The sequence below is a fragment of the Pelobates fuscus genome, chromosome 8, assembly GCF_036172605.1.
Source record: "Pelobates fuscus isolate aPelFus1 chromosome 8, aPelFus1.pri, whole genome shotgun sequence".
Lineage (NCBI taxonomy): Eukaryota > Metazoa > Chordata > Amphibia > Anura > Pelobatidae > Pelobates > Pelobates fuscus.
In genome coordinates, this window is record NC_086324.1 from 77,076,814 (window position 1) to 77,102,575 (window position 25,762).

Sequence of the window (25,762 nt, forward strand, 5' to 3'; positions counted from 1 at the left end):
AATATGAGATTGGCTTTCCCTTATGTGGGAATACAAATCCCACAACTCACATCCAGCCACAATCCAGCAATAACTGGAGGTCTGGACTGTGACATCTAAAGTTGAGATCTGACAGAATTCAGCCTTTTCGGTCTTATTTTAGTTTTTTGACCCTTTTCAGATACCGTAGCTAGGAGGGTAGGGGATTTTCACGTGTGGGGAAATCTGATAGAACACCGGTGACAGTCACGTGATTGCACTGTCATGGCGGCGTCCTGTGTTCTCGTGTAGCATGCTTTTTATGCCTGATCAAGGTGAACATCCTTAACTGCTGTAAGTGCCCAGTCTTTTTATTACTTGTGTGAACTAATGGAGATTTCAGTATAAATGGCGCGTGTGCTACTGTGGTTATTAGCTACCTGTACAATAATTTTATTTCTGTGCGGTTTTCATATTTGCAGACAGCAAGACTGCAGTGAATGTCATACGCATTTTTTTTTTATCGAGGGCTGTTGCCACAAATCTCACTTTAGGGTGGACATGTAGTCTATTTCACAAATATTCGTACTAATGTTTTTTTTTTTTACTTGATTAAAGAAAAAAAAAAAAACACCTCTTTGTTTCACAATGTACCTCTCTGATATTTGAAAAGGATAGTTTTTAAATGGACAAATACAATCAAGAAAAACTGTCAAACTGTTCATGGGTATTTGTTAGTAAATTTCGCTTAGATTTTATAAAGAGGCAAACTGCTGGGGCAGTATATGTAATAGTGTGTGTTTCTATTATTATTATTATTATTATTATTATTATTTATAATATACCATTCTAGCTATATTGCCTCTTAGTGTATGTGCACTTTTGGGAGATTAGATAACTGTGTACATAATTAATGTACATACTTTTATTCTACCTGTAGGTAGATTATTTTGCCCATCACACTGGTCACTCTCATTTTGCCTTCTACTTGAATGCTCAAACAAGGTTCTACACCAGCATCTTGGTGGTGATAGTATTCTTATCCTGACTCTTGTGCACAAGAGGGAAATACTGGTCTATGGAGGGGGAAATATATGTGAGTAAAACTTCGGTATAGGCTCAGGTTTGCTGATGTACAGAAGTGTTTTTCAAGTAGAAAAAGTGTGCTGATGAAAAAATTAAACCAACCTAAATGGTGAGCAGCATGTATCTAGAGTTTTTACAAAAGTGTGAAACCAACTACGCTACTTTTAATATTTGAAATTTTAAAAATGTAGGGAATAAACCTGACACTTTTTGTAGTGAAGCTGTTAAAACGACACTATAAGTACCAAAACAACTCTAGATTAAAGGGACACTGTAGTCACCTGAACAACTTCAGCTTAATGAAGCAGTTTTGGTGTATAGAACATGCCCCTGCAGCCTCACTGCTCAATCCTCTGCCATTTAGGAGTGAAATCCCTTTGTTTATGAACCCTAGTCACACCTCCCTGCATGTGACTTGCACAGCCTTCCATAAACACTTCCTGTAAAGAGAGCCCTATTTAGGCTTTCTTTATTGCAAGTTCTGTTTAAGATTTTCTTATCCCTTGCTATGTTAATAGCTTGCTAGACCCTGCAAGAACCTCCTGTATGTGATTAAAGTTTAATTTAGAGATTGAGATACAATTATTTAAGGTAAAATACATCTGTTTGAAAGTGAGACCAGTTTTTTTTTTTCATGCAGGCTCTGTCAATCATAGCCAGGGGAGGTGTGGCTAGTGCTGCATAAACAGAAACAAAGTGATTTAACTCCTAAATGACAGTGAATTGAGCAGTGAAATTGCAGGGGAATAATCTACACACTAAACTACTTTATTTAGCTAAAGTAATTTAGGTGACTATAGTGTTCCTTCAATGAAGCCGTTTTGGTGTATCAATTATGCCACTGCAGTTCTTTGCCATGTAAGAGTTAAATCACTTTGTTTACACAGCCCTAGTCACACCTCACTGCATGTAACTTACAGTCTACCTAAACACTTCCTGTTAAGAGAGATCTGATTTTTAAGCTTCCTTTATTGCACAGTCTGTTTAATTTAGACTTTCTTATCTCCTGCATTATTAATGGCATTCTTGAGTATGCAGGAGCCTCCTGTGTATTATCAAAGTGCAATTTACAGAGCAGGAGATAAAAACTTCTGAAGTAACTTAACATCTGACTAACATGAAAACACTTTTTCATGCAGGCTGTGTCAGTCACAGCCATGGAAGTTGAGGCTAGAGCTACATGGACAGAAACAAAAGTGATTTTAGGTATGTGAATTTTTGTATTTATTTTTTAAATCTGCTTGTCTAAGGGACTAAAGTGGTAGCCCAAACTACTTGTCCTGGCACAAAATAAATTCAATTGAAAAGATGGAAGCCCCTGCCAAGAGCCCTGGACATTGAAAGGGGCAAATTTCTGAACTCTGAATTTTCACAAACTAAATCAGAAAGGAGAAATGGCTAACAAGCAGGCTAACAATGCATTAACAATGTAGAGTGATATAAACTGTGCTCAGTGATCACTGGACAATGTTGTTTACAAAAATTATTAAACATGTCTACACTATATCTTTTAACCCCTTGTTTTTTTTCCCCTCTAGATTAGCAGTGTAGGGTTTTTATACCCTACCAGTCCAGTGTCTGTATTGTTAAACCAAGGTCAAAAACCAACATGAGTGAGAAGGCTTATTTATGTGCGCTGCGCATGATACGACATCTGAAATCTTGTAATTCTTCAGTGGGAATTCAAATCCTGCAGCCCGCAAGAAATTACACTTCGAGGGCTAGTGTTCTAGGAAGGAAGCTTCTCATGAAAACACAGCCGTTTCCTTCTACATATAAACAGTCTGCAACATCTGTAAGATTTTTAAGCAATGTAACTCCAGTCAGCAAAGGAGAAAATGATATAAAGTCTGTTGAAGAAGGAGAATCCTTAGTAGATAGCACCCCAAATCTGTTTGAAGAAAAAATAGACTCAAATTATTTAAACCCACTGGAAGATGAAATCACTGAGGAACAGTGGACACCAGCTAAGACAAGGAAAACCAATAATTTTGCCATGGCTGAAGAGTTCCAAAAGTGCAATTCTCCTTCTGATGTGCTGGATTTGTGCAGCAGTTCCTCCTTAAGCCTGAAACATATCAGCAATAGTTTCACCACCATGTGGATAACGGTTAAGAAGATCAAACAGAAGCAGGGACAGAGACAATATGAGAAGCAGATCATGTTTGAGCACCAAAATTTTGAAAATCTGTGCCGTCAAGCAATGTTGGCAGCTCACAGAATGCGCCACGGGGACTTGGTCTATACCCTTCACGCAGTAGTAAAGCTACAAGTGCCTCAGACAACAAGGCTAGTCCAGACCTTATTAAGGGTTTGCCAGGTGCGTTAAAAATAAATGGAAAACATGGCTATCTATGTTATTTGTATTTAGATAATGGCATTGCATGCATGTATGTTCAAAAATAGAAGACATGGGCACTCACAGTGGTATCCAAAAAAAGGCAGAGTTTATTTCAGGACCCGGTACAGCAACGTTTTGTCTCAATATCTGAGCCTTTGTCAACATAAGACCAGTTCCTGAAATAAATTTTGCCTTATTTGGATACCGCCGTGTGTGCCCGAGACTTCTACGTATATTTGAACTGCTTGAAACTTGCCCCTCCCTACTTTGGTGCACCAAAATGAACTCTCTCCTATTTTTTTTTTTACATGCGAAACTCCAATATGGTGAACTATATTTTCAGAACTGACTCATTGACTTGTGATGTCTGTGGTAGGAGATAACTAAAAACAAGCTATTGGCCATGATACTTTTTTTTTTTTTTTTTCCTAATTGTTGTTATTATTATTAATTTTAAACTTCATGGTTTTATGGGCAATGTATGTAAATTAGTTTACTATTACAATGTTGTATTCACGTGTAGTACTATAGAATTCCTCATTTGGATGCCTAAGAATGCATGCCCAATTCTAAATAACTTCTAAGTTTTGTCCTCTTTAGGAACGTCTCAATGAGTTAGAAGAGAGAGAAATCTCTATTGTGGCCAGTGCTCTAGATGGAATGGAAAGATGTGGAAATGTGGACTCTTTGAGAGCAGGACTTCGGTGAGCATTACACAAAGTCTTACTAAGTAGACTGTATGTTTTATCACACTTAAAAGGAAACTCCAGTGCCAGGAAAACAATCTGTTTTCCTGGCACTGGAGGTACCCTCTCCCTCCCACCCCCCAATACCCGGTTACTGAAGGGGTTAAAACCCCTTCAGTCACTTACCTGAGGCAGCGACGATGTCCCTCGTCGCTGTCTCCTCTTCCGCGCCGCTATTCCTTCTGACTGCGTCGGCCGGTGGGCGAGACTGATCCGGCCCACCGGCCGAGGAGACCTAATGCGCATGCGCGGCAATGCCGCGCAAGCGCATTAGGTCTCCCCATAGGAAAGCATTGAAAACAAATTTCAATGCTTTCCTATGTGGAAATGAGCGATGCTGGAGGTCCTCACACAGCGTGAGGACGTCCAGCGACGCTCTAGCAAGGAAAATCCTTGCTAGAAATCAGGAAGTGACCTCTAGTGGCTGTCTAGTAGACAGCCACTAGAGGTGGAGTTAACCCTGCAATGTAATTATTGCAGTTTATAAAAAACTGCAATAATTACACTTGCAGGGTTAGGAATAGTGGGAGTTGGCACCCAGACCACTCCAATGGGCAGAAGTGGTCTGGGTGCTTGGTATGTCATTGTTTCCTTATTCTGCCTTTCAAGCCTCTTAACAGTTAAAGGAACACTTTTGTGTTAGGAATACAAAGAAGAATTCCTAACACTAAAGTGTGCCTCTGCTCACCTCCACCCTCACCCATTAAAGGGTTTAAAACACATATCTATAATGTATACACATTGATGGGCAACATACAGAAATGATATCTTTTAAATTAATGTCAAACATTGCTTTTACAGAAGTGTGTGTGTGTGTGTGTATATGTATGTATGTGTATATAATATATATATATATATATATGTGTGTGTGTGTGTGTGTGTGTGTATGTATGTATGTATGTGTGTGTATATATATATATATATATATGTGTGTGTGTATGTGTATGTATGTGTGTATGTGTATGTATGTGTATGTGTGTGTATGTGTGTGTGTGTGTATATGTATGTGTGTGTGTGTATATGTGTGTGTGTGTGTGTATATATATATGTGTGTGTGTGTGTGTGTGTATATATATATATATATGTGTGTGTGTATATGTATGTGTGTGTGTGTGTGTATATATATATATATGTATATATGTATTATTATTCACTCCCCATCTCTTACTATAAGATGTAACATGAAAGACTGAAGATCAGATCGAGTAATGTGTACCTATACATCCAGCTTCAAAGAGGTTCTCTGACTCTCTCTTGTTTGTGTTTTAGAGTTCTAGTGGAGTTACGACTGCCTGAAATTAAGAGGGTCATGCCTTTGCAGACGATGATGAACTGTATTGGAAAAGATGCTCCTCTGTCACTTAAGAAGAAACTCGAGGTGACTTTAAAAAAAAAATAGCAATGCATATATTTAATATGGCTTCCCTAGAGATATACCAGAACTTGATCACAATACTGAATTATGTATTAAAATGATCACTCTTTGAATAGTGCATTTTTCTCCCACTTTACTTTGCTAAAATGTTTTTTTATAAAATCTTCCTGACAGGTACAGAGTTTTCCAGAATTTTTGATAATTCAACTGACCATAATGCATTGGTCCCTTGCCCTAAACCAATTAATTACATTGACATTTTTTCCATGTTAAGTGTCCTAGTTAGGGCCACTTATAAAACTGGAAAAACATTGTCTAGGTGAGAGTTTACATGTGCTAATACAAGCTTACAGTATGCCATTTATCTGCTGCTTCTCCAGTAAAACATGGCCGCAACACCTCAATGTCAACTGCCAGCCTTTTATTAGCTCTGTTATGCTGGCTGAGGCTTTCACATTCTGCCTGATCTCCTCTCTGTTATACTCTGCTACTTTGAAGGGACACTCCGTTATATTTTTATTGCATGTTTTCTTTGAGGCTGTGTGAAAATAACAGCTTGCAAAAGCTGCAGATCACTTGTCTGCAGGCTTTGCAAGCCCTCCCCTATTTCCCAAGCACATACTTTCCCCCGGACAGCTCTCCTATGCTCCTCATTGAGAAAAAGGTAATGCAGGCACGCGCAAGAGAGAGAGGAGAATCTCCCTAACTGTTTAACTTTATAAAAGCGCTGATTTTCTTTTGAAATTGGTACTTTTATAAACAGTCATGAAAACTACTTGCTCCAGACACTTAAAGCACTTATGCATGCTGAAAGAATCTTTGCGAAGAATCAAGTGCCAGGAGTCTCACAAAAATATGACACTCGGCACAGAATAAAAATGTAATCACATTTAAATATGTGTTGTGTCATTACGCTGAACTTACCTGCTCCAATTTTGCTTCCTGGCATACAATTTATCTCAGAACAGATCTCATGCAGGGACACAGACAGTGCACTTTTACTAAACCAGAACAGTAACAATGCATATCACAGGCTTCTTATGGTTCTAGCACAATCGATGAGCACTGCTTTCAGGAAATGCAGTTGCTGTTTTTTTTTTTTTTCTTCTTTGGCTTTACGTGTGTGTATGGCAAATTAAGTGAATTATTACCTTGTTAGACTGCATCAAACTTGACAATATGGAAGTGAAGTTTTGCAGGATCAATGAGTCTGAAGAGGAGTTATGCTATTGTCAGGAAAAACACCAGTTTTTGTCACACCCATCCATGCCTCTCCATTACAAATATATCACTCTGCACAGAGGGTGAGCTTAAAAAAAAAAAAAAAAATCATAACTGGCGGACTGGGTACCTCCGCCAAGCACGCTCCCTAGCTATCGCCGGGACACCATAAGCACTTCCAGCCCCTAGCCGCCGCAACTTGTCCGGGGTCTTGTTGTTTCCTCCCACCCTGGATCAGGGTCCTTGATCCAGCTCCCAGTGGTCAGAGCGCTCCTCCAGAGAGTATAGCTGTTAGAGTGACTATAGCTATATAGCCTTCCCCCCACACATTAGTAGAGACTTAATGTTGGTAGTGAACTAAACTTTAATGGGACTTGGTACAGCCAATTTATACACAGGCCCCAGCAGGGGGTCTCCATTGTCTTCACCACAAGCCCCTCAAAGGAATCTCTGGGCCTGGGAGATAATTGCGTTAAAGACCGGTAAGCTTTCCCAGGAACAGAGAAGCAAACATAAAAATATAAAACATAAAAATACCCCAAAACATCATAATTATACATCTTTAAATAGCCATGATAAATAGCGTCAAATTTCTCCAAATAGCGATCCGATCCATGCAGTGTGTGGGGGAAACGCCACCGTGTTAAAGTTCTGTCAACTTTTGGGAGCTCCTGTGGCTGCAAATTGGGGTGTCCGGCAGGGTCTCTGGTAGCTTTTGTTCCTATTAGTCTCAGGTACCTTCCCTCCAAAAAGCGCTCTCCTGGCGGATTGCAAAGTAGTTCAAAATCCTGGACCAAGTTGTCCGGGAGCCGCACAGTCACCAAATGGCGAAAATAGTTCCATAAGATTTGTGGCTAAGTCCCACTGAGGTGACCGGGAACCCACAAAGTCCTCATGACGATCGTTGCTAAGTACCGCTGAGGACAATTAATGCGAACGGCCACCAGGGAGCTAATGTTCAGTTCCATTCGAATGAATGGAAAGTGCCGAACCAGGGGCATCCAGGGAAAGCTGTTAATGGCGGCTGGAGAGATTTAACTCCCAAACAGGGTCTTTGAATATGGCTCATAGTCCTTGGGCAGGAGGCTAGCTAGCAGGCTCCTCTAGGAGCTCGTGGCATAGGCACGTTTGCCACAATTACCATTTTGAAATGACCTATATATAATGACCTAATTCTATAAAGGAATTTATAGATGCCTGATAATATATTTTAAGAACAGATTATACATCAACCTGTAACAGTGTACTTGGCGAAAGTTAACCATGCTTTGGCAGGCACTGAATAAATTGTCTATGCTGGGTACACGATACTCCCCTCTGATAGGGGCTAAGGCCACGGGCACTCCTCTTATCATAAAATGTATAGAATGCAGTAATTTCCGAGCACTTTACCAGTGTGGATATTGGATGAGCAGAATTATTGTGTATGAGTTTTGTGGTAGGATTATTAAATTAAAAAAAAAAAAAAACATAACTGATATTTATGTAAATTAAGCATCTAAAAATATTCTATGCTTTTCATTTGATGCTACAGTAAATCATAGAATTTGTTCCCTCCTGTTTTAGAATAAAGCCTTGGAGATGAGGAGCCAGTTTACTCTTCCAAATGCCCAGCACATGTTCGCCAGTCTTGCTGCCATAAACTTGACATCTTTGCCACTTCTAAATTTTTGCAAAAGGCAGATCATTGGTAAGTAAGCCTAAGAAAACATTGTATATTATTTTGAGGGTTTTAACACTTCATGGAGGAATATTACAGGCAGGGCACCTGCCCTTTTAAATGGGTATAGTAAGAGCCTCAACAGCACATTGGCGTAGTCTTTGGGTGCAATTCACACAGTAGATTTCAAACTATTTATGAGAGGCTTGTCATAAAGCATGTCTCATATCGCCCCCGTGCAAAGATTTGTCTATAATGCTCTGAATGTGTCTGATCAGCCCACATAGAGCAGAAATAACTAATTTATACTTATTTCTCACTAATATTTGCTGGTTGCATTCATTATTTATTTTAAGTTTAATATTTGTAAATTAAAGGGATGCTCTAAGCACCAAAACAACTTTAGCTTAACAAAGCCGTTTTGGTGTGTTGATCATGCCCCTGCAGTCTCGCTGCTTAATTCTCTGCCAGTTAGAAATTAAATCACTTTGGTTTCTGTTTATGCAGCCTTAGCCACATCTCCCTTAGCTGTGACTCACACACAGCCTGCATGAAAAATTCTTTCATATTCAATCAGAACTGGCAGCACAGGGTGTAAATGTTAAAACTTTTTTTTTTTTTTTTTTTTAAATCTACTTTTCTACTTTAAGCCGGGGGACATTTTCTGTGTAAAATGCCCTATTGGTATAAGGTCCCCGCTGCTTGGATGACAGTTAAAAAAAAAAAAAAAAATAGGTTTTACTTACCTTGAATCCTGCGCTAGTAGAATGTCCTGGTGCTGCCTTCAACGCCCATCCTCAAGTCACAGGGGCCGTGCTCGCCCCAAATAATTCAAATTTTAGTGCAGTTTGTAAATAACCAGTCAGAATAGCAGAGCCACACTGTTTCTTAAATAAATGATACAAAGCCCAAGCTTCATGTCTTTCTCTGAGAGTTATGTTTTATGATATCCTCTTTTATTTTGTGTTTCAGATTTACATATCAATGTTGTCTCACTGAAGGCAAACAAGCAAAAAATAAAAATAGGACCAAAATATTGTAAAACTCTTGAGTATTTATGCTCTTCTTTAATGTTTCCAACTTGTTTTAGACAATATAGATGTTATCCCCTTCTGGAAAATGATCAAGATCCTAAATGCCTGCATTCAATTGTCCTACCGTGATGAAGAGCTGCTGAGTGCGATTGGAGATTATATTTTGGACACTATTTACTTGTGGGAGACTAAAAAGGTCAGTTGGTATTGCTGCAGTGATTGAGGGCTAATGTTTGTAATCATTTAGAAATAGTGCACTGTTTTTAGGTATTTACAGTTCCTGATCCATACGCATAGTTAGATGAAATATCAAACGGAACTAGTCCAACACATTTAGCTTCTCAAGTTATCCCAATGTTGATGGGGAATGGCAGAATGTGGGCAGAAGGACCAAGGGGTTACAAGTCCTTACTAGATTGTATCCTTAATTTCCATAGTCCGTGTCTGAGGAGGGGGGAGTTCTTTGTACTTTAAACAAAGTGTAAAGTACTTTTTGTGAAGGTGGGTAAATAAGACTATGCTTTTTCGGTGTGTGTTTCTTGGTAGTAATGCACAACAAAGTATACCATCTCATGAGTTTATCATGGGGAGTGTAGTATGTGTTTCGAGCATTTGTGCCTGCCAAGGAGCACTCTTGCTTGTCTCTCTTCATGATGTGACTGCTAAGAACAAAAGCAGAGCAAATACTTTTCTGTACGACCAAACTTGTAACTATATAGATACTCATAAGCTGTACTGTAACTTTTTATGATACATAATAGGCCTCCGTTTAGTGTTTTTGGATAAGCTTTTGAAATGATTTAAAGGGTCACCATAGTTAGCAGAACTACAGCTTATCGTAGCTGTTCTGGTAAGTATTATCATTCCCTGTAGGCATTTTCATGTAAACACTTTAGATTAAAGGGACACTATAGTCACCAGAACAACTACAGCTTATTGAATTTGTTCTGGGGAGTAGAATCATTAGCTTCAGGCTTTTTGCTGTAAACACTGTCTTTTCAGAGAAAATGCAGTGTTTACATTACAGCCTAGTGATAACTTCACTGGCCACTCCTCAGATGGCTGTTAGAGATCCTTCCTGGGTCATTGCTGCCTACAATGCATCCAACCATTCAGTATCTCCTCCCTCTGCATGCAGACACTGAACTTTCCTCATAGAAATTCATTGATTCAATTCACCTCTACGAGGAGATGCTGATTGGCTCTACCCCTGATCTGCCTCCTTGTCAGTCTCAGCCAATCCTATGGGGAAGCATTGTGATTGGATCAGGCTACCACTTCTGATGATGTCAGCAGACTTTTTTTTTTTAGGCAAACAGCATGCAGAGTTACAGCTTCTGGCTTGAATACAGTAAGATGTTGCTATATTTATGGAGGCATGAGGGGCTCAGTGGGATTAGATGGTGGTTTTAACACTATAGAGTCAGGAATACAAGGCAGTGTCTATGGGAAAGCATTGGATTGGCCAAAATAATTTAATTCTGTTGATGTCAGCAAGGAAGTGGATCGGGGGTGGGTTTTTCCTACCTTTTTAAGGGGGCTAGAGTGGGGCAAGCCACCTAAATGGTGGTTTTAAAACAATAGTCAATACATGCTTGTGTTCCTGACCCTATAGTGTTCCTTTAAGATTGTTGGATAAACTTATTATAAAATATCAAACATTATATCATGTATACCAAAATACTTTATGTATTTTTAGCTAGTTTAAGTGGTCTGGGTGCAGTGTCCCATTTGCACATAGTGCTGTAATCTCCCAGACGGCCACTGTAGGCGCTTTCTCCATCCAAACTGAGCTTTTGTTCGGATCTGCATGAGGACATCCGCGTCTAATTGGTTTTTTTACACTGATCTTATGCAATGGTGTAATTTTCAAAGAAGTGACACTACCCCTTTAAACCATTGATGCACTGCTTTCCTATGGCGAGGTCTAATGCACGCATGGCATTTGCCGTGTATGCGCATTAGCACCTGCTCGTCGGAGGGGGTGGGGGGATTGAGGGACATTGGTGCTGGGATAAGGTAAGTAAATAAAGGGTTTTTAAACCTTTATTTAACGTGGAGGGTGGCAGGGGAGCGAGACTGCCAGGAGTACATCTTTGTATTCCTGGCACTATAGTGGTCCCTTTAAGTAATTTGAAAAGTTGATCCAAAAATATTAAATCAAGGCCATAGCTAGCTTAATGTTTTGCTTCACTTTGACTCCTTTCCTATCCATTACTGCAAAATGTAATCTTGTTATAATATTGTCAGCTCCCTATTTTTTATAGTAAAATATATTTATTTATTACTGGCATCTGTAAAGTGCCAACATATTCTGCAGCGCTGTACAATTGGGAAAGACAACACAATAAGAACAGACCAATACAAAAGGTAGAGGGCCCTGCATGTGAGCTCACAATCTCAAGGTTAAACTGGGGAGATGAGACAAGGGGTAGCAGAGGGATTTGCATGTGATGGCAGAGAGAGTCAAGAGTATAACTGCAGCAGCTAATAGCATATAAAGGGAACAAGGAGGTGATTGACTGTGGTTCCAAACAACTGGAAGAGCATGCTATATAGTTACATAGCTATATAGCCAAGTAAAATTAAAAGGCCTTGTAGCAGGGATGGATGATGATGATTTGCGGCTAAGGAAGAGAGATAAAAAAGTTACTTAGAAGGAATTACAGCTGATAGTGGCAAGGCGTGGGGGGGAGGAGCAATGGAGCAGGATAGCCATTTGTTATAAACAAGTATTTGCCAACCAAAATTATATCATCAGATTATTAATAACTACATGTAGCATAAAGTACAAAATATTACAGTAGAAAACTATATAACAATGGTAGTATCATTATAGTAAAGTAATAATCTAATCTATATGTATACATCTATTTTAAAGGGGTAGTGTCTTCTTTGAAAATTACACCATTGCATACAACATTGAAAATCAACTGTGACGGGTTAAATAGTGACTCCACACCCATAAACCACCTCAGACCAGCGTCCAGTATACTTCTCAAGCACGTGCACACACAGGAAGCCCTTCAGAGGCTTCTGAGTGAGCAGCCTCTGATTGGCTCTTTCCCTGTGAAGAGACTGGAAATATCTTCCAAGGAAAAAGGGGAGGGCTGGCAGCTTTTGCTATATTAAGATAAACCCCCAATAAATGCATGCATGTATTCATTGGGGGTGTATATACTAAACAGTGATTTATGACATTGTTTCATTTCTCCTCTTCTGTTTTCTTTTTCTACATTGACTATCACATGCAAAGGACCCAGTTTCCCTTAATATCTTAATTTATGTGACTGATTTTCTGTCGGTAACACAACCTTTTCCTTTTTTACAGGTTTCGATATTTCTCATGCAAATGGCAAAGCTTGGCTTCCGACATGTGTCTTTGTTAGACAGTTTTGCAGAGAAAGTCATAGAAAACCCTGAATCGTTGACATTAAAGGACTTAGTATGCATAGCTAAAGTTTACTCACTCCTGAACCACTTACCCGAGGGTCAAAGCCAGCTGTAAGTCTTCCTATACATTACTTTACTAATTATAGAGAAGTAGCATTTGCTACTCTATTCTATCCTATTTTTTTTTTTTTTTTTTTAACAACCCAGAATTTTTAAAACTGATTAAAATTTTTAAAGAATGAGACTTTTCAAGATGCAAACAATTTTATTCTTTCTCGGACTCTCAACATAGCAGAGATGATTTTTCCTTACATTAAATTAATGTATGTTCAGATCTCCAGAAATTAGTGTGCACAAGGATTAAAAAAAAATGTGTAAGGGGGGGATGTAGGAAAAAATTGCAGATCAAGCGCTTCAAGACTAATGTCTTGTTAAAAATATAGCGCAACTCAGTCCATTTGTTTTCTTCTTAAAGGAACATTATTGCGTTAGGACAAACATGTACTCCTAATGCTATTGTGTTAGCCCGCCTGTATGTTTGACTTTTATGTTTTGTTACATGGATTTGCACAGGTGCTATTTGAGGGTTAAATGTAAAATACTTGGCCTACTCCATCTTTTGGTTTTTAACTTGCATAGGTTACTGGCAGCTTTGAACACATCCCTTCATTTATACCTACCTCGTATCTCTTCACCTGAACTCCTAAGAGTCTTGTTCTCCTTATCCAACTTGGGATTCTTTCCTTCTGTCCCACTGGAGAAACTAATGAGGGAGAATGTTCTTAATGAGCTACTGGACCTAGGTAAAGTATTGTTAAATTTCATGGAAAATGCATTCCTTGTAACCTAGGAACTATCGTGTACTGTTTGTATATTGCTTTTCAACTTTTTCATCAATGCCAACTCTTTTTAAGTTGAAAAGTGTATTTGCTGTCACACTATAATTAGTTTTTATAAAATATAACGTGATATGATGACAAGTTATAAGCAACAACATTCGATCTATTGATAGTGCTGAGCGAATTGCCTGCAAATCTCTAGTTTGGATGTTATTCTTTGTGTTAGCATGTTACCTTCTCAGCGTTTGCAATTGTCCACTACAAAAGTAATGATATGCCTCCCAAACCCCCTTTTCAAATAGCACTTGAGCATTCCCCCAACTTAGCCAACAGCCTACTTTCTAAAATCTAATGGGATGCCAATCTGATCATTTTGGGGTGACAACCGTCACATACATTTCAAGCAGTTTTGTTGAAGAAGGAGGATATGTATATCTACCCAAAGCTGAGCTTGCCATCCACTTATTATATAGATCAAAGATTCACTTGAAGATGACAAGCAAGCTAATATGTCCCAAGACAAAAATAATGTTGCATAATTAATGAATACCTTCAATGAACTGTAATGGACAGGTTTTCATATTGGAGTTGCTGTAAAAGGGACACTCCAGGCACCAATACATGTTTTTAATTGCTGCACCATAAACCTACATCCTGAGCTGTACCCTCTCATGCCAGAAAGACTTTCGTATAAAAGGTATGCAAACAGTCTCAACCCCAACAACACTGAGTGAGCTGCTTCTAATTCACTACCTGGCTGCAGACAGTCAGAGAAACTACAGAAAGGTAGTAATATTCTTACTATACGCCTTCCTGGGTCCCCTCTCCTTCTAATGCAGGTTGTTTTGTAATTCAGATCATTCAGCACAGTTAGTGGCTGAGCTGTGTGCATATATTTTTTATATCAATAAACAAGTGAACAAAGGTGCTTAAATTATAATAGTAGTGACCTTATTACAAAAAGAAAGCAGCACCTATATGTGTATTAGCTCATAAAACACAAAATAGAATACAAACAGAAAAAAATAAGTGCGCTAAAAACAATTTTATATATAAAGTGCAAATTTCCTCACAATATCAATAAAGTGAAAATAGTACAAAAAACCTCATTCCACTCTTTAAAAAGTGCAATGTGCATATATATTCAAAGTGCTTAATGCAAGAGCTAAGTGATCTGTGCACGAAAATCTAATAGAGTACACTTACTTTAATCACATATTTGAAGTGACTCTCAGATGCAGATAATGCATAGAAGAAAATAGAATGCAAAAACATATATAGTGAAGTATTGTTTTAGTAAAACAACATTTTAAAAGTATCTAAAATGCTCACTCACAAGTAGAGAGCAGGTAAGCCTGCTCTAATTCAGAAAGCTCCAAATATAGAATCCACTGCCTCCAATAGGGTAAAACGATTTATTTCCATAAATGTAAAACAGCACAATTTTAAAAAAATCACCGGGTATTCATGAAGACCTTCCTTTCTCCAGTTCATGCAGCCGTCGGCTGAAAACAAACAGTCTATGCTCGCTCGAGTTTGGCGGTGTCCACTCAATACTTCCGGGAGGCGGGACGTGCGTAATGACTTCACATAGTGAGTCAGATGACTCGTTTCGCCGAGGGATCGGCTTCTTCAGATCTGACTTCTCTTTGTCCAAATTGTCTTTTTATACCACATGATTAGGCAGTGGCTTCTTATTGGCTTATTCACAATCAAATTTCAATAAAAAACAAAGGATATTCCCAAATGCCTGATATTCATCTAGTTCATTCAAAATACCTATCAAGGCTATCTTATATCCATATATATACATAATGAGTACTTTAATAGAAAAACTGAAAATTATACACAGTATTATCAAAATGTTACATCCTCTCTTTTAAAGGAGACAAGGAGACCTCAACAAACACTTAAAATACCTTAATAACCATAACAAATATAATTAAGAAAGCACAATAAATAAGATTGATTCCAAGAAAATTGCACATTGAATATAAATTGTAAAATCCATATTACATAACAAATATTTCAGTAGAAAAACCCTAGGTTTTTTCACAGTTTTGTCAGAATGCTATATCTTCCATTTTTAAAGTGACAGACCTAAATAACCATAACACCTGTATTTAAGAGAGTAAAAAATAGTAAAAATATAATTATAATCATAACTCATATTAACATAATCCATGAGAATATAAAAACCAGCGTATGCGATAAACCCATAGATTATAAAATATACATATATACATACACACATATATACGTACACATATATATAAACATACATATATCCTGCTCAGGAAGAAAAAAACATAATTAATAAAAAATATATATAAAAAAAATCCTTATACTTGTAAAAAGTTAAAAAGATCAAATTCTATATTGAGTCCTCTTGGCTTGTAAACCCATCTTATCTCTTCTCTCCCTATATCATTGATGTGGTTTCCTCTTCGCCCCGCCTTATTGACTATTTTTATCCCCAGAAAAGTCAAACCTTCTGGGTTTTGATTGTGGTATTTTTTAAAATGGGCAGACACATAACCTTTTCGAATATTATTTACGTGCTCGTACATTCTTTTATGCAAGGGACGGATTGCCACATATCGCAGACTGCACGGACAAATTAAAAGATAAATGACATTCTTACTACAACAAGTGATAAAATCTTTTATAATACATTTTTCATTCTTGTATTTTGTCCTAAACTTACTTATACCTTTTAAGGGTCCTATTCTTGCTACATTTACAGCCCATACATAAACCACATGAATAAAAGTTATTCCTTTCATTTAAAAAGGTTTTCTTTGTTTCTCTTTTTGGATGATTAAAACTCAACATCTGTTTAAAATTTGGCGCTCCTCTAAAATTAATAAAATGTTTGTCAGGGAGAAGTTTACATAGTTCATTGTCTTTTTTTAAAATATGCCAATGTTTTCTAACTATTGATTTAATTTTATTGCAATCTCTATTATAATCGAATACCAAAGGGATTTTTTTTATTTTTTGTCTCTTGCATTCCTTTTCGTATCAACAATTAGATCATCCTGATCTTGTTTTAAAGCTTCCTCATATGACTCCTCTATAAGTTCAGTAGGATATTTTTTTCCCAAAACTTCCCCTTAAGAATATCTGCTTGATTTTTAAATACCTCCACTTCTGTGCAGTTTCTTCGGATTCTTCTAAACTGTCCTTTTGGAATATTATTAAGCCAAGCCGTGTAATGTCCACTATTGTACATTACGTAGCTATTGGCATCTACTTTTTAAAAATAATTCTTAGTTTTTAAAACACCATTTTCCACATAAATATTCAAATCTAAAAAGTTAATACTGAAGGTACTAAAATCACTAGTTAGGCATATTACCCATTCATTAATATTTAAATTATCTAGAAAATTGTTTAAAGCAACTTCTGAACCGTTCCATATAAAAAACAGGCCATCTATATATCTACAGTAGGAGACCAGGTTTGTCCCCCATGCCTGGCTGGCATATATATACTTACTTTTCCAACCTGCCATATATAAATTTGCATAACTGGGGGCAAACCTGGTCCCCATAGCTGTACCCTGACATTGCAGATAAAATGTGTTATTGAATAAAAAATAATTATTTAAAATCCATTTAATACTCTCTACTAAAAAATCTACATGTTCATCCAAAAATTTTTTAGACTCCATCAATGTGTCATATATCGCTTTGCTTCCTAAAAAAATGAGGAATAGAAGTATAGCGAGGAGACATCACTAGTCACCAGGATATACGACTCATCCCATTTAATATTTTTTATCTTTCTAATTACATCAGTAGTGTCTCTCACATACGAAGGCATTACTTTCACCAGATTTTGTAACCATATATCTACATATTTAGAGAGGTTGGCAGATATAGACCCTATCCCCGAAACAAAAGGTCTGCTAGGGGGGTGTTTGGCATCTTTATGTACCTTGGAAAGGGTATAGAAAGTAGGTATTCTAGGATATTATTGCAATAAAAATTTATATTCATTATCATTAAGAACACCACTTTCTTTCCCCTTATCTAAAAGTAATAGAGATGTTTTCACATCTTCAGTGGGGTAACTATTTAATTTGCTACATATTTTTTTGTCCCTGCGTTGTTTAAGACATTCTGCTTTATAGTCCTCCGTATCCTGTATAACTATACTCCCCCCTTTATCTGCTGGCTTTATTATAATTTCTCTGTTATTCCTTAAATCTTGCAAAGCTTTCAATGGTTGAGGATTTATTTAACTGGAGAAAGGACGGTCTTCACGAATACCCGGTGATTTTTTTAAAATTGTGCTGTTTTACATTTATGGAAATAAATAGTTTTACCCTACTGGAGGCAGTGGATTCTATATTTGGAGCTATCTGAAGTAGAGCAGGCTTATCTGCTCTCTACTTGTGAGTGAGCATTTTAGATGCATTTAAAGTTTTGTTTTAGTAAAACAATACTTCACTATATATGTTTTTGCATTCTATTTTCTTCTATGTATTATTATCTGCAACTGAGAGTCACTTCAAATATGTGATTAAAGTAAGTGTACTCTATTAGATTTTCGTGCACAGATCACTTAGCTCTTGCATTAAGCACTTTGAATATATATGCACATTGCACTTTTTAAAGAGTGGAATGAGGTTTTTTGCACTATTTTCACTTTATTGATATTGTGAGGAAATTTGCACTTTATATATAAAATTGTTTTTAGCGCACTTATTTTTTTCTGTTCATATATTTTTTATAACTGTTTTTTTTTTCTGGATTAAAACACACTGAAAAAAATTAATCTTTTATCTGATACAACGTTTTACTTTCACCTTTAGCCAATCCACACATAGAAGACAATACTCGGATGTTGCACAGTATTAAAATGTGCTTGCAACTGGATGAAAATTCCCCCGGAATGCCTGGTGTATTGGATCTGATGACTGTTCCTGTTGATAACAGCAGGCCTCAAATAGATGTTGAAACCACCCTGGAAGCCATTGTGGACGATCCTGCCGACTTACAGAAAGGCATACAATTGTCCAGCAATTATTACATTGGTACTGACCTTTTAAATATTTAAATATTTTGCCATCTTAGAGGGAATTGAATGGTTTTTTTTTTTGGTTTTTATTTTTAAATATGCCTTTTTGCACAACTTGACTACTGCTTTTGAAAGTATACATGCCACTGCCTTTTTTTTTTCTTCTCAATTATATTATTGTGATTGGTGATGTTACGGATGCATAAGCAATTCTTTATATTTTTTTGTTAGCCTTTTGTTAATCCTTCAGGATTTGTAGAGTTCTGCAATTTGTGCTAGTCAATGATTATATAATTGACAACAATCGTCAACATCGGCACTTCTAGGTTAGTTACAATGTCATCATTTGAACTGGAATATATAAGGTATTTGAGTCACAAAGTTTTGATTGTTCTATGGACATAACGAAGTGGAGTGATTATTATTATTATTATCATCATCATCGGTTTCCTGTCGTATTGCGGCAGTAGCATAAGGTATATTCACCTCAATAGGATGGATAGACAGGCCTCTATTTAATTAAGACATGAACATTCAAGTTTCCTCCCATCATTCATTTAAATAAGGTAACTTAAAATTTCCCCTAGGTTTATTCCTGTCATACGAGTGGAACAGTAACAATAGCGGGACTTCATCAAGAATGCGCGGTGTACCACATAGACCCCAAGTTCCAGTGCAGCTGGTGGTGGCATACACTGGCTGTTGTCAGAGGAAAACCACTGCAGAAAGGGGCACCCGTGTGGTGGTCTGTATTTAGCTGGAATCAGAAGATCTTACAGTGGAGTTGCAAGTTGGAAGGGGGATAAGCTGGCATTGAACACAGAGCGCAGTTAGCCAGCTAGAAAGGGTTTGCCCGGGAGTCATCGTAAGCAGACGTGATTAGTCAAAGCAACCTATGTAAAGCAGGCACAAGCTGCGATGCATTCCTAGAAGTGCTACTGTGCTTGTGCGACCTGGGTAACTGGTGGTGGCACCATAATTATTTTAGGTTATTTAAATGCTGCTAAACCTGTCTGACTGCAGGGTGAGTGTCAGAACAATATATATAAGAGCCACTTATCCCCCACCCCCCCCACCCCCACCCCCCTTATATGTCTTGAATACATATTTTTGTATGCTGGTTGTAGAATAATTTAGATAGTGGTGTATAATAACCGGTAGGCACACAAACTTCAAACAAAATCACACTAGCTGGGATAAGGGACACAAGCCACAAATTTGTATTGGGTCAGGCCAAGATTTTGTCAAACAGTCCTGTGCTTGTGTGTAGACAGTACAAATTAAAGTTGTATCATGTTATAAACCTGTTATAAACCATAACATGTATTGCGCGGCATGTGTTGCAAGGAAATATTTAGTGTCGTGTGGGAACAGAATACCTTTTGTTACAGAACCACTACTTCAGTGCCAAAGAAAAGTGGTAATTAACCACAGCTTTAAATAATGCCATTTTTTTCCCCCCCAGACTTTTTGCTTGCCGTAAATACTGAACTGAACACAACTGCTCCAGTGACTCACACAAACCCAGCAGATAATTCTCCACATGTTATCAGGTACTAAAATCTATTGATAATTCAGTTCTAGTTTCTTATGATGCTTGTTTTCATGAAAAGACAAAAAATTGATTATATATCATGTGCTATCCTGCAACTCCCAGAAAACCAAGGATTTATATTGACTAGAAGCACTCTATTCTGAAGAACAATTATTTAGATTTCCGTATAGGCGTATAAAATTATTACATCATTTACATGTTTTATGTAGATGTAACAGGTGTATTTATTGTTAAACAAATTAGATCACATTGCATTCAGGGCTGTAATAGGTTGAACTGTCACTTACCATGAATTTTGATATTATGTTTACTTAAATCTCTACTTGACAAATATGTATGTGTGTTGTAGTCCTTGCTGCTTAAGCGCAGGACTTCTCTTTTTGTACTTGTATTTACTTTGTATCACACAGCCTGGTTACAATGCTGCTACCCATCCCATGTGTTCCCTATTAAGGGTTAATAAGTAAAGGGGTGTATATAAAAAATACCCCTTTCTGTCTCATTAGAGATATCTTTGCCAGAAGCTCAAGGAAGCAGGCTGAAGGGTCAGTGTTAGGACCCGCTTAGGGGGGTCTGCCTTGACGTTGGCAGGCGGGCATCCCTCCAATGGCCATTGGAGCAACTAAATGACCTCCATTTGTCTAAATATACATAGGGATTAAGGAAAAAGCGCAAGTAACATTTTCTTTTCTTTGGTTTTTACTATATATTGGGGCTGATGTGTGTTGTAGTCCTTGCTGCTTAAGCGCAGGACTTCTCTTTTTGTACATGTATTTGTGCAGTGTTTGTCCTGTTTTTGCCTTGTCTGAACTGAATTACAATGTAACCTTCTACAGCTGTAAAATAAATGTAAAAATAACAGCGTAAGTTCTAGGTTACGGATGTTTTAGTCAAAGAGTTCATCTTTAAAATATATTTTTAATAAGTCTCCCCTTTAAATTGCGGCTTCCATCGGGAAATTAACGCCAATAAGGATTTGGTTAGAACTGCGGATGGGATGCTTATAGGCTGCTTAAGGCTGCTTAATTTAAAACAAAAATGGAGGAGCTGTGCCTTGGAAATATGACTGTTGAAGTTTTCCTTAGTACTAAAAGGTTGGGAACTGTTCTGGAAGGTACTGTTATGTATAAGAATGTTAAAGGGACACTGTTGTCACACAGGCTGCTTCATATCAATGACTTTGCCTGATTTCAGTGGTCCTGTCCTTTTAACTACTTTGCCGTGCTTATGTTTCAGTGTTAAATCCACCTCTAGTGACCGTCATACGTGATGAGGTAGCCCGTATGAAAGCATTGTATACAATGCTTTCCAGTGGGAAGCTTGAATGGGAGCTGCGCATGTGTAACAGATTTCCAATTATCCTCTATGAGGGACATTGGATTTGCCAATTGGTGCAGGTGTCTATGCCTACCCCATGACAATGCAGGTCGTGAAGAGGTAGGGAGCCTCGGCACTGGAAAAGTTAAGTAAAACTTTGGTTTAATTTATTGCAGCATGCTGGGTGGGCCTGTTATAGATCTAGGGACTGAGACACTATAGCATTAGGAATACAAATCTGTGTTTCTAACGCTAATGTTCCTTTACGTCTTCTGCTAGTGAGTTGTTGGTAGTTGCACCAAGAAAGAAAAGAAAATAGAAAGTGCGTTTTGAGTATTTATCTTTTTAATTTCTGGGGGGAAAAAGGTGTATGAAAACTGCAGTTTTCTTCATGTCAACACATGCGTTGATACCTGATTTGTGTTGTTTGTGAATAACATTGTAATGATATCATAATATTCACCACTGGTGAATGAAAATTCAGCCCCAGTAAGTGGAAATTCACTCCTGATAAATGTGCCATGGATCCTCCAGGCTTGCAGCGGCAAATAACTTTATAGGCCTATCTGAAGGCATAAAATTTGAAATGTTAAACCCTGATACCAGAATAACCTACAAGGGTTGCTGGCAAAGAGTCGACCTAAAGGGGGTTGCTGGCATGTCTCTTGCTGAGCTGCAGTTGCCTGCTCTGCCTATCAATTTCTGTTACGATCAGAATGTCATTCCCTCCCCATGCACTCTGCAATCTCAGGAACCCCCCTGTGACTTGGGCTGCCACAGAAATTGATAAAACACAGGCAATGAGGGGGCTGCTGCGATCAGTCTCTGTACTGATTCTGGAGCTGGGATATTATGTTACATGAGCCTCTACATCAGTACAGAGCTAGGTAATCAGTACAAAGAGTAATACCAGCAGCTCTTCACTGTACTCCAAGGAAGAGGTTCTACTTCATCTTTCCTTTTTAAGATAATTAAATGGAGGCTGGGTGGAGAAAAAATGCTGTGTATGAATTAAATGTTTGCATATGAATATGTATGTATGTATGCATGAGTCTGTTTGGTAAGGGAAATTACAAGCACATACATTAATTTACACCTAGTGAGTTGGGGGTAGTGCAGAAGGAGACACAATATTTGTTTTGATATTTGGGGGGAGGAGAGGCACGACACCCCAGGTGCCATGTAGCCTAGGTCCGCGTCTGGTACATGTAACTGCTTTTGCAACTTAAAATACTTTGTTGGTTCATAACCTCTTTGCATGTAGGCAAACGCACTCATGGCATGATAGAATTATTACAGGAAAATTAAACAATGACCAGAAGTCTCCATCTAAAGCAGTTTCTCCTAGCTATTATTAATGATCATTATCTAATGGATGAGTCTCTACTAGATGCCAGTTAGCAGATGAGTAATCGAATTCTGTATCCACAGTTGAAGGGTCCAGCTTTAGTGATGTAGACATTAAATCTTTCTTGCAGTGTCGCTGTGCTATGCCTGCAACCGTCTCACTTTGCAGTGGGTACTCTTCATCCACTGGGAATGCTTGCCATGAAAATGAGACATCTCAAGGCTCTTGGTTACCATGTGGTGCTGGTAAGATCTAACTACTCATCTTAAAAATCTAAAGTTTTAGGAATGTATTCTGTCCTGCAAAACATGCACTTGTTATCCTAAAAAAAAAAAAGTAAATAAAAAATAGCTTACCAACCCCATTTAAAAACAAAAACAAAAAAATCCTTTTTTTTTCTTTACTTTTGTTTCGCAATTACTTACTGAAAGTGGTTTGCTTTCTTCTGTTTCTGTCCTCGAATATTTGATCCCGTTACATCTAAATACACGTAAAAACTCTAACGTTGAGCCATTTTTGTGCAATATGAAGATAGACTCTTCATATTTAAATTTATTTTTAAATAAATCTAAATTGGGTTATTTTTTTTCTTAAATTGTAATTTTAGGTTATAGGATACAATTTTGATAAACATAGTGGTCATCTTTACTTAACCATTGTATTTAAAATAAAGCAGTGTTGTCCCAGCTCTTTAAAACAATGTCAACAATTATTAGACTGTACCTAAACCCTGGTTTCTATTAAAGGTTCCAATACACAAGTTTAAAACCCTGGAAATGGCAGAGAGAATCTTGTTCCTAAGAACGCAAATCTTCTCTGGAAAATGCACTGCTGCCGAAGAGCCAACTCACGAGGAACCCCAACAGAGCTGAAGATCGGGATTAAATCTTCCGATATCTAAACGGAATGTATTGTGAACAAAAACATTGTTTTTTACTTTTAAATGTATGTTCGTTTTGCATACTGTCATAGCAGATCTGTGCTGCATATATTTATATATTATTTTTTAAAAACATTTATTGACCTGGAATTAAAGCTCACATTGTCCCAATTTGAAGTCTGTTGAAGCTACCCACAATCAGTCTGCCCTATAACACCAGTGTGTTCTTATTTATCACTTGCCCTGTCCTGTGTAAACATTTGTTTTCTTGTTTTAATAAAATTAGATTTTTTTTAAGAACATGTAAACATACCGTTTCTGCAGGTTCAAAAATAAACTGCTTAAAACTTAAACATAGATATGAACTCCTAAAGATAACCTTGTGTAATAATATCTAGAATTATAGGGCTTTGACTATTTTGCAATCATGATTTTCTTCCTTAAGTTTATGGTTTGTAATTTTTATACACATGTTCACAGGCAGTCTGTGTCTGTATGTGATACTGAAAGTGTAGTAGTTTTATGTAGTACTCTAAACCTGAATTATGGTTAATGTAATTCATGGTATATATTAGAATATGTGAAGCACACAATGTTTTTAAACCCTGTAATTCATAGGAACTTTGACGTGGAATTCTGACATTCAGACATTTTCTAATTTTTTTTTTTTTACACATTCATGTTAGATGCGTCACAATCCAGTAGTGGAGTACAAGGGACCTGCTTTTCAACTTCCTTTATATTGGTCTCCCATCTGAGGAGAATAAAAAGTCAGCATACGGGCATATCCGCTATCAGTCCAATATTGGCTCAGGCCTAGTGTATAGAATTACCACCGGTGTGCTTAGATATTTAGAGCACAATGCAGAGATCCAAATAGAAAGGGGCCCTAGAGCATTTTATTTCTGACCTTCTGATTAGTGCACCCAATCCCTCAAATTAAAGCAAAGTGGCAAACAGTAGCTGGTAGTCAATGAGTCATTCCACCGCCACGGTATTAAACGCACTAAAAGAAGGGTTATTCACTAAAGTGAGAATTCAAAGTAAATTTCAAGTATAAGGCCACAATAGCTAAACTGGAAAACATATTTAATTCAGTTATGCTTCCAGTTCAGGTATTTTGGCCTTACATTTTCACTTTAATGAATAATCCTGTTTATTTGGTACTGCCAGGTGTGTGTTCAGGTTATCTATAGTGTATTCAACCCAGTCTGCACTTTGTTTTTTCTTTTCTTTTTCAAATGACAAATAGAAGTGTGTATAAAATTGAGTTACCTCTATCTGAACCATGTAATTTACCCCAAATCTATTACTCTTACTATGAATCCTGAAATGACTATTTTCGATCTTATACGCTTTTTCAATGCAAGAGATGAGGCTTCATTGTCTTCACCTTGCTTACTTTACCCGAGCCATTCTCACGATGACTTGTGTAGGGACACTTTTAGAGAATGTTTACAGAGTTTGCCATGGATGAGAAATCATTGAAAATGTAACTTTCATTTGCATTTAATTCATTTGCTGTGACATGCATATGTGAATAAAATTATATTGATATTAAAAAATGACATTTCAGAAAGAATTAAGTTATAACTAGAGGGTGTTTTTTTTTTTTTTTAGCTAGATTTAGGTTAAATGCTTGATAAATTCCATTTTGATACAGGAGTTTTCATCTTTTTTGTAAAAAAAACAAAAAAAAAACACTGTACAGATTAAGAAAAATAAAACGTTTCAACCTTCCTAGCCATCCCTTAAAAAATAATTCTTCCCGTAATAAGAGTTCACTAGAAACTCGATAACTGCCCTTCTACTTTCTCACTGTCCATTAATGCTGAGTTGGGTATATTTCTAGTGCAGTATGAGTGTGGCTTCTGCTTTTTTGTTTCAATTCTTCATTTTATTTGTGCATAGGTTAGATATACAAGGATGCACTGCCACAACAGCTGGTGCATGCACAACATCAAATAGAGTATAGTAGTTG

General features: G+C 37.4%; 1 protein-coding gene across 1 annotated transcript; it reads left to right on the plus strand.

Moving 5' to 3' along the window:
* Nucleotides 1–207: 207 nt before the first annotated feature.
* Nucleotides 208–25,378, plus strand: FASTKD2 (FAST kinase domains 2). The gene is made up of 12 exons (XM_063430074.1): nt 208–312; nt 2,583–3,364; nt 3,986–4,089; nt 5,401–5,509; nt 8,294–8,417; nt 9,478–9,617; nt 12,753–12,925; nt 13,454–13,617; nt 18,476–18,697; nt 20,147–20,234; nt 23,032–23,146; nt 23,648–25,378. The coding sequence occupies exons 2-12, from the start codon at nt 2,654–2,656 to the stop codon at nt 23,771–23,773; spliced, it is 2,076 nt and encodes a 691-aa protein (XP_063286144.1). The 5' UTR covers nt 208–312; nt 2,583–2,653; the 3' UTR covers nt 23,774–25,378.
* Nucleotides 25,379–25,762: the final 384 nt, after the last annotated feature.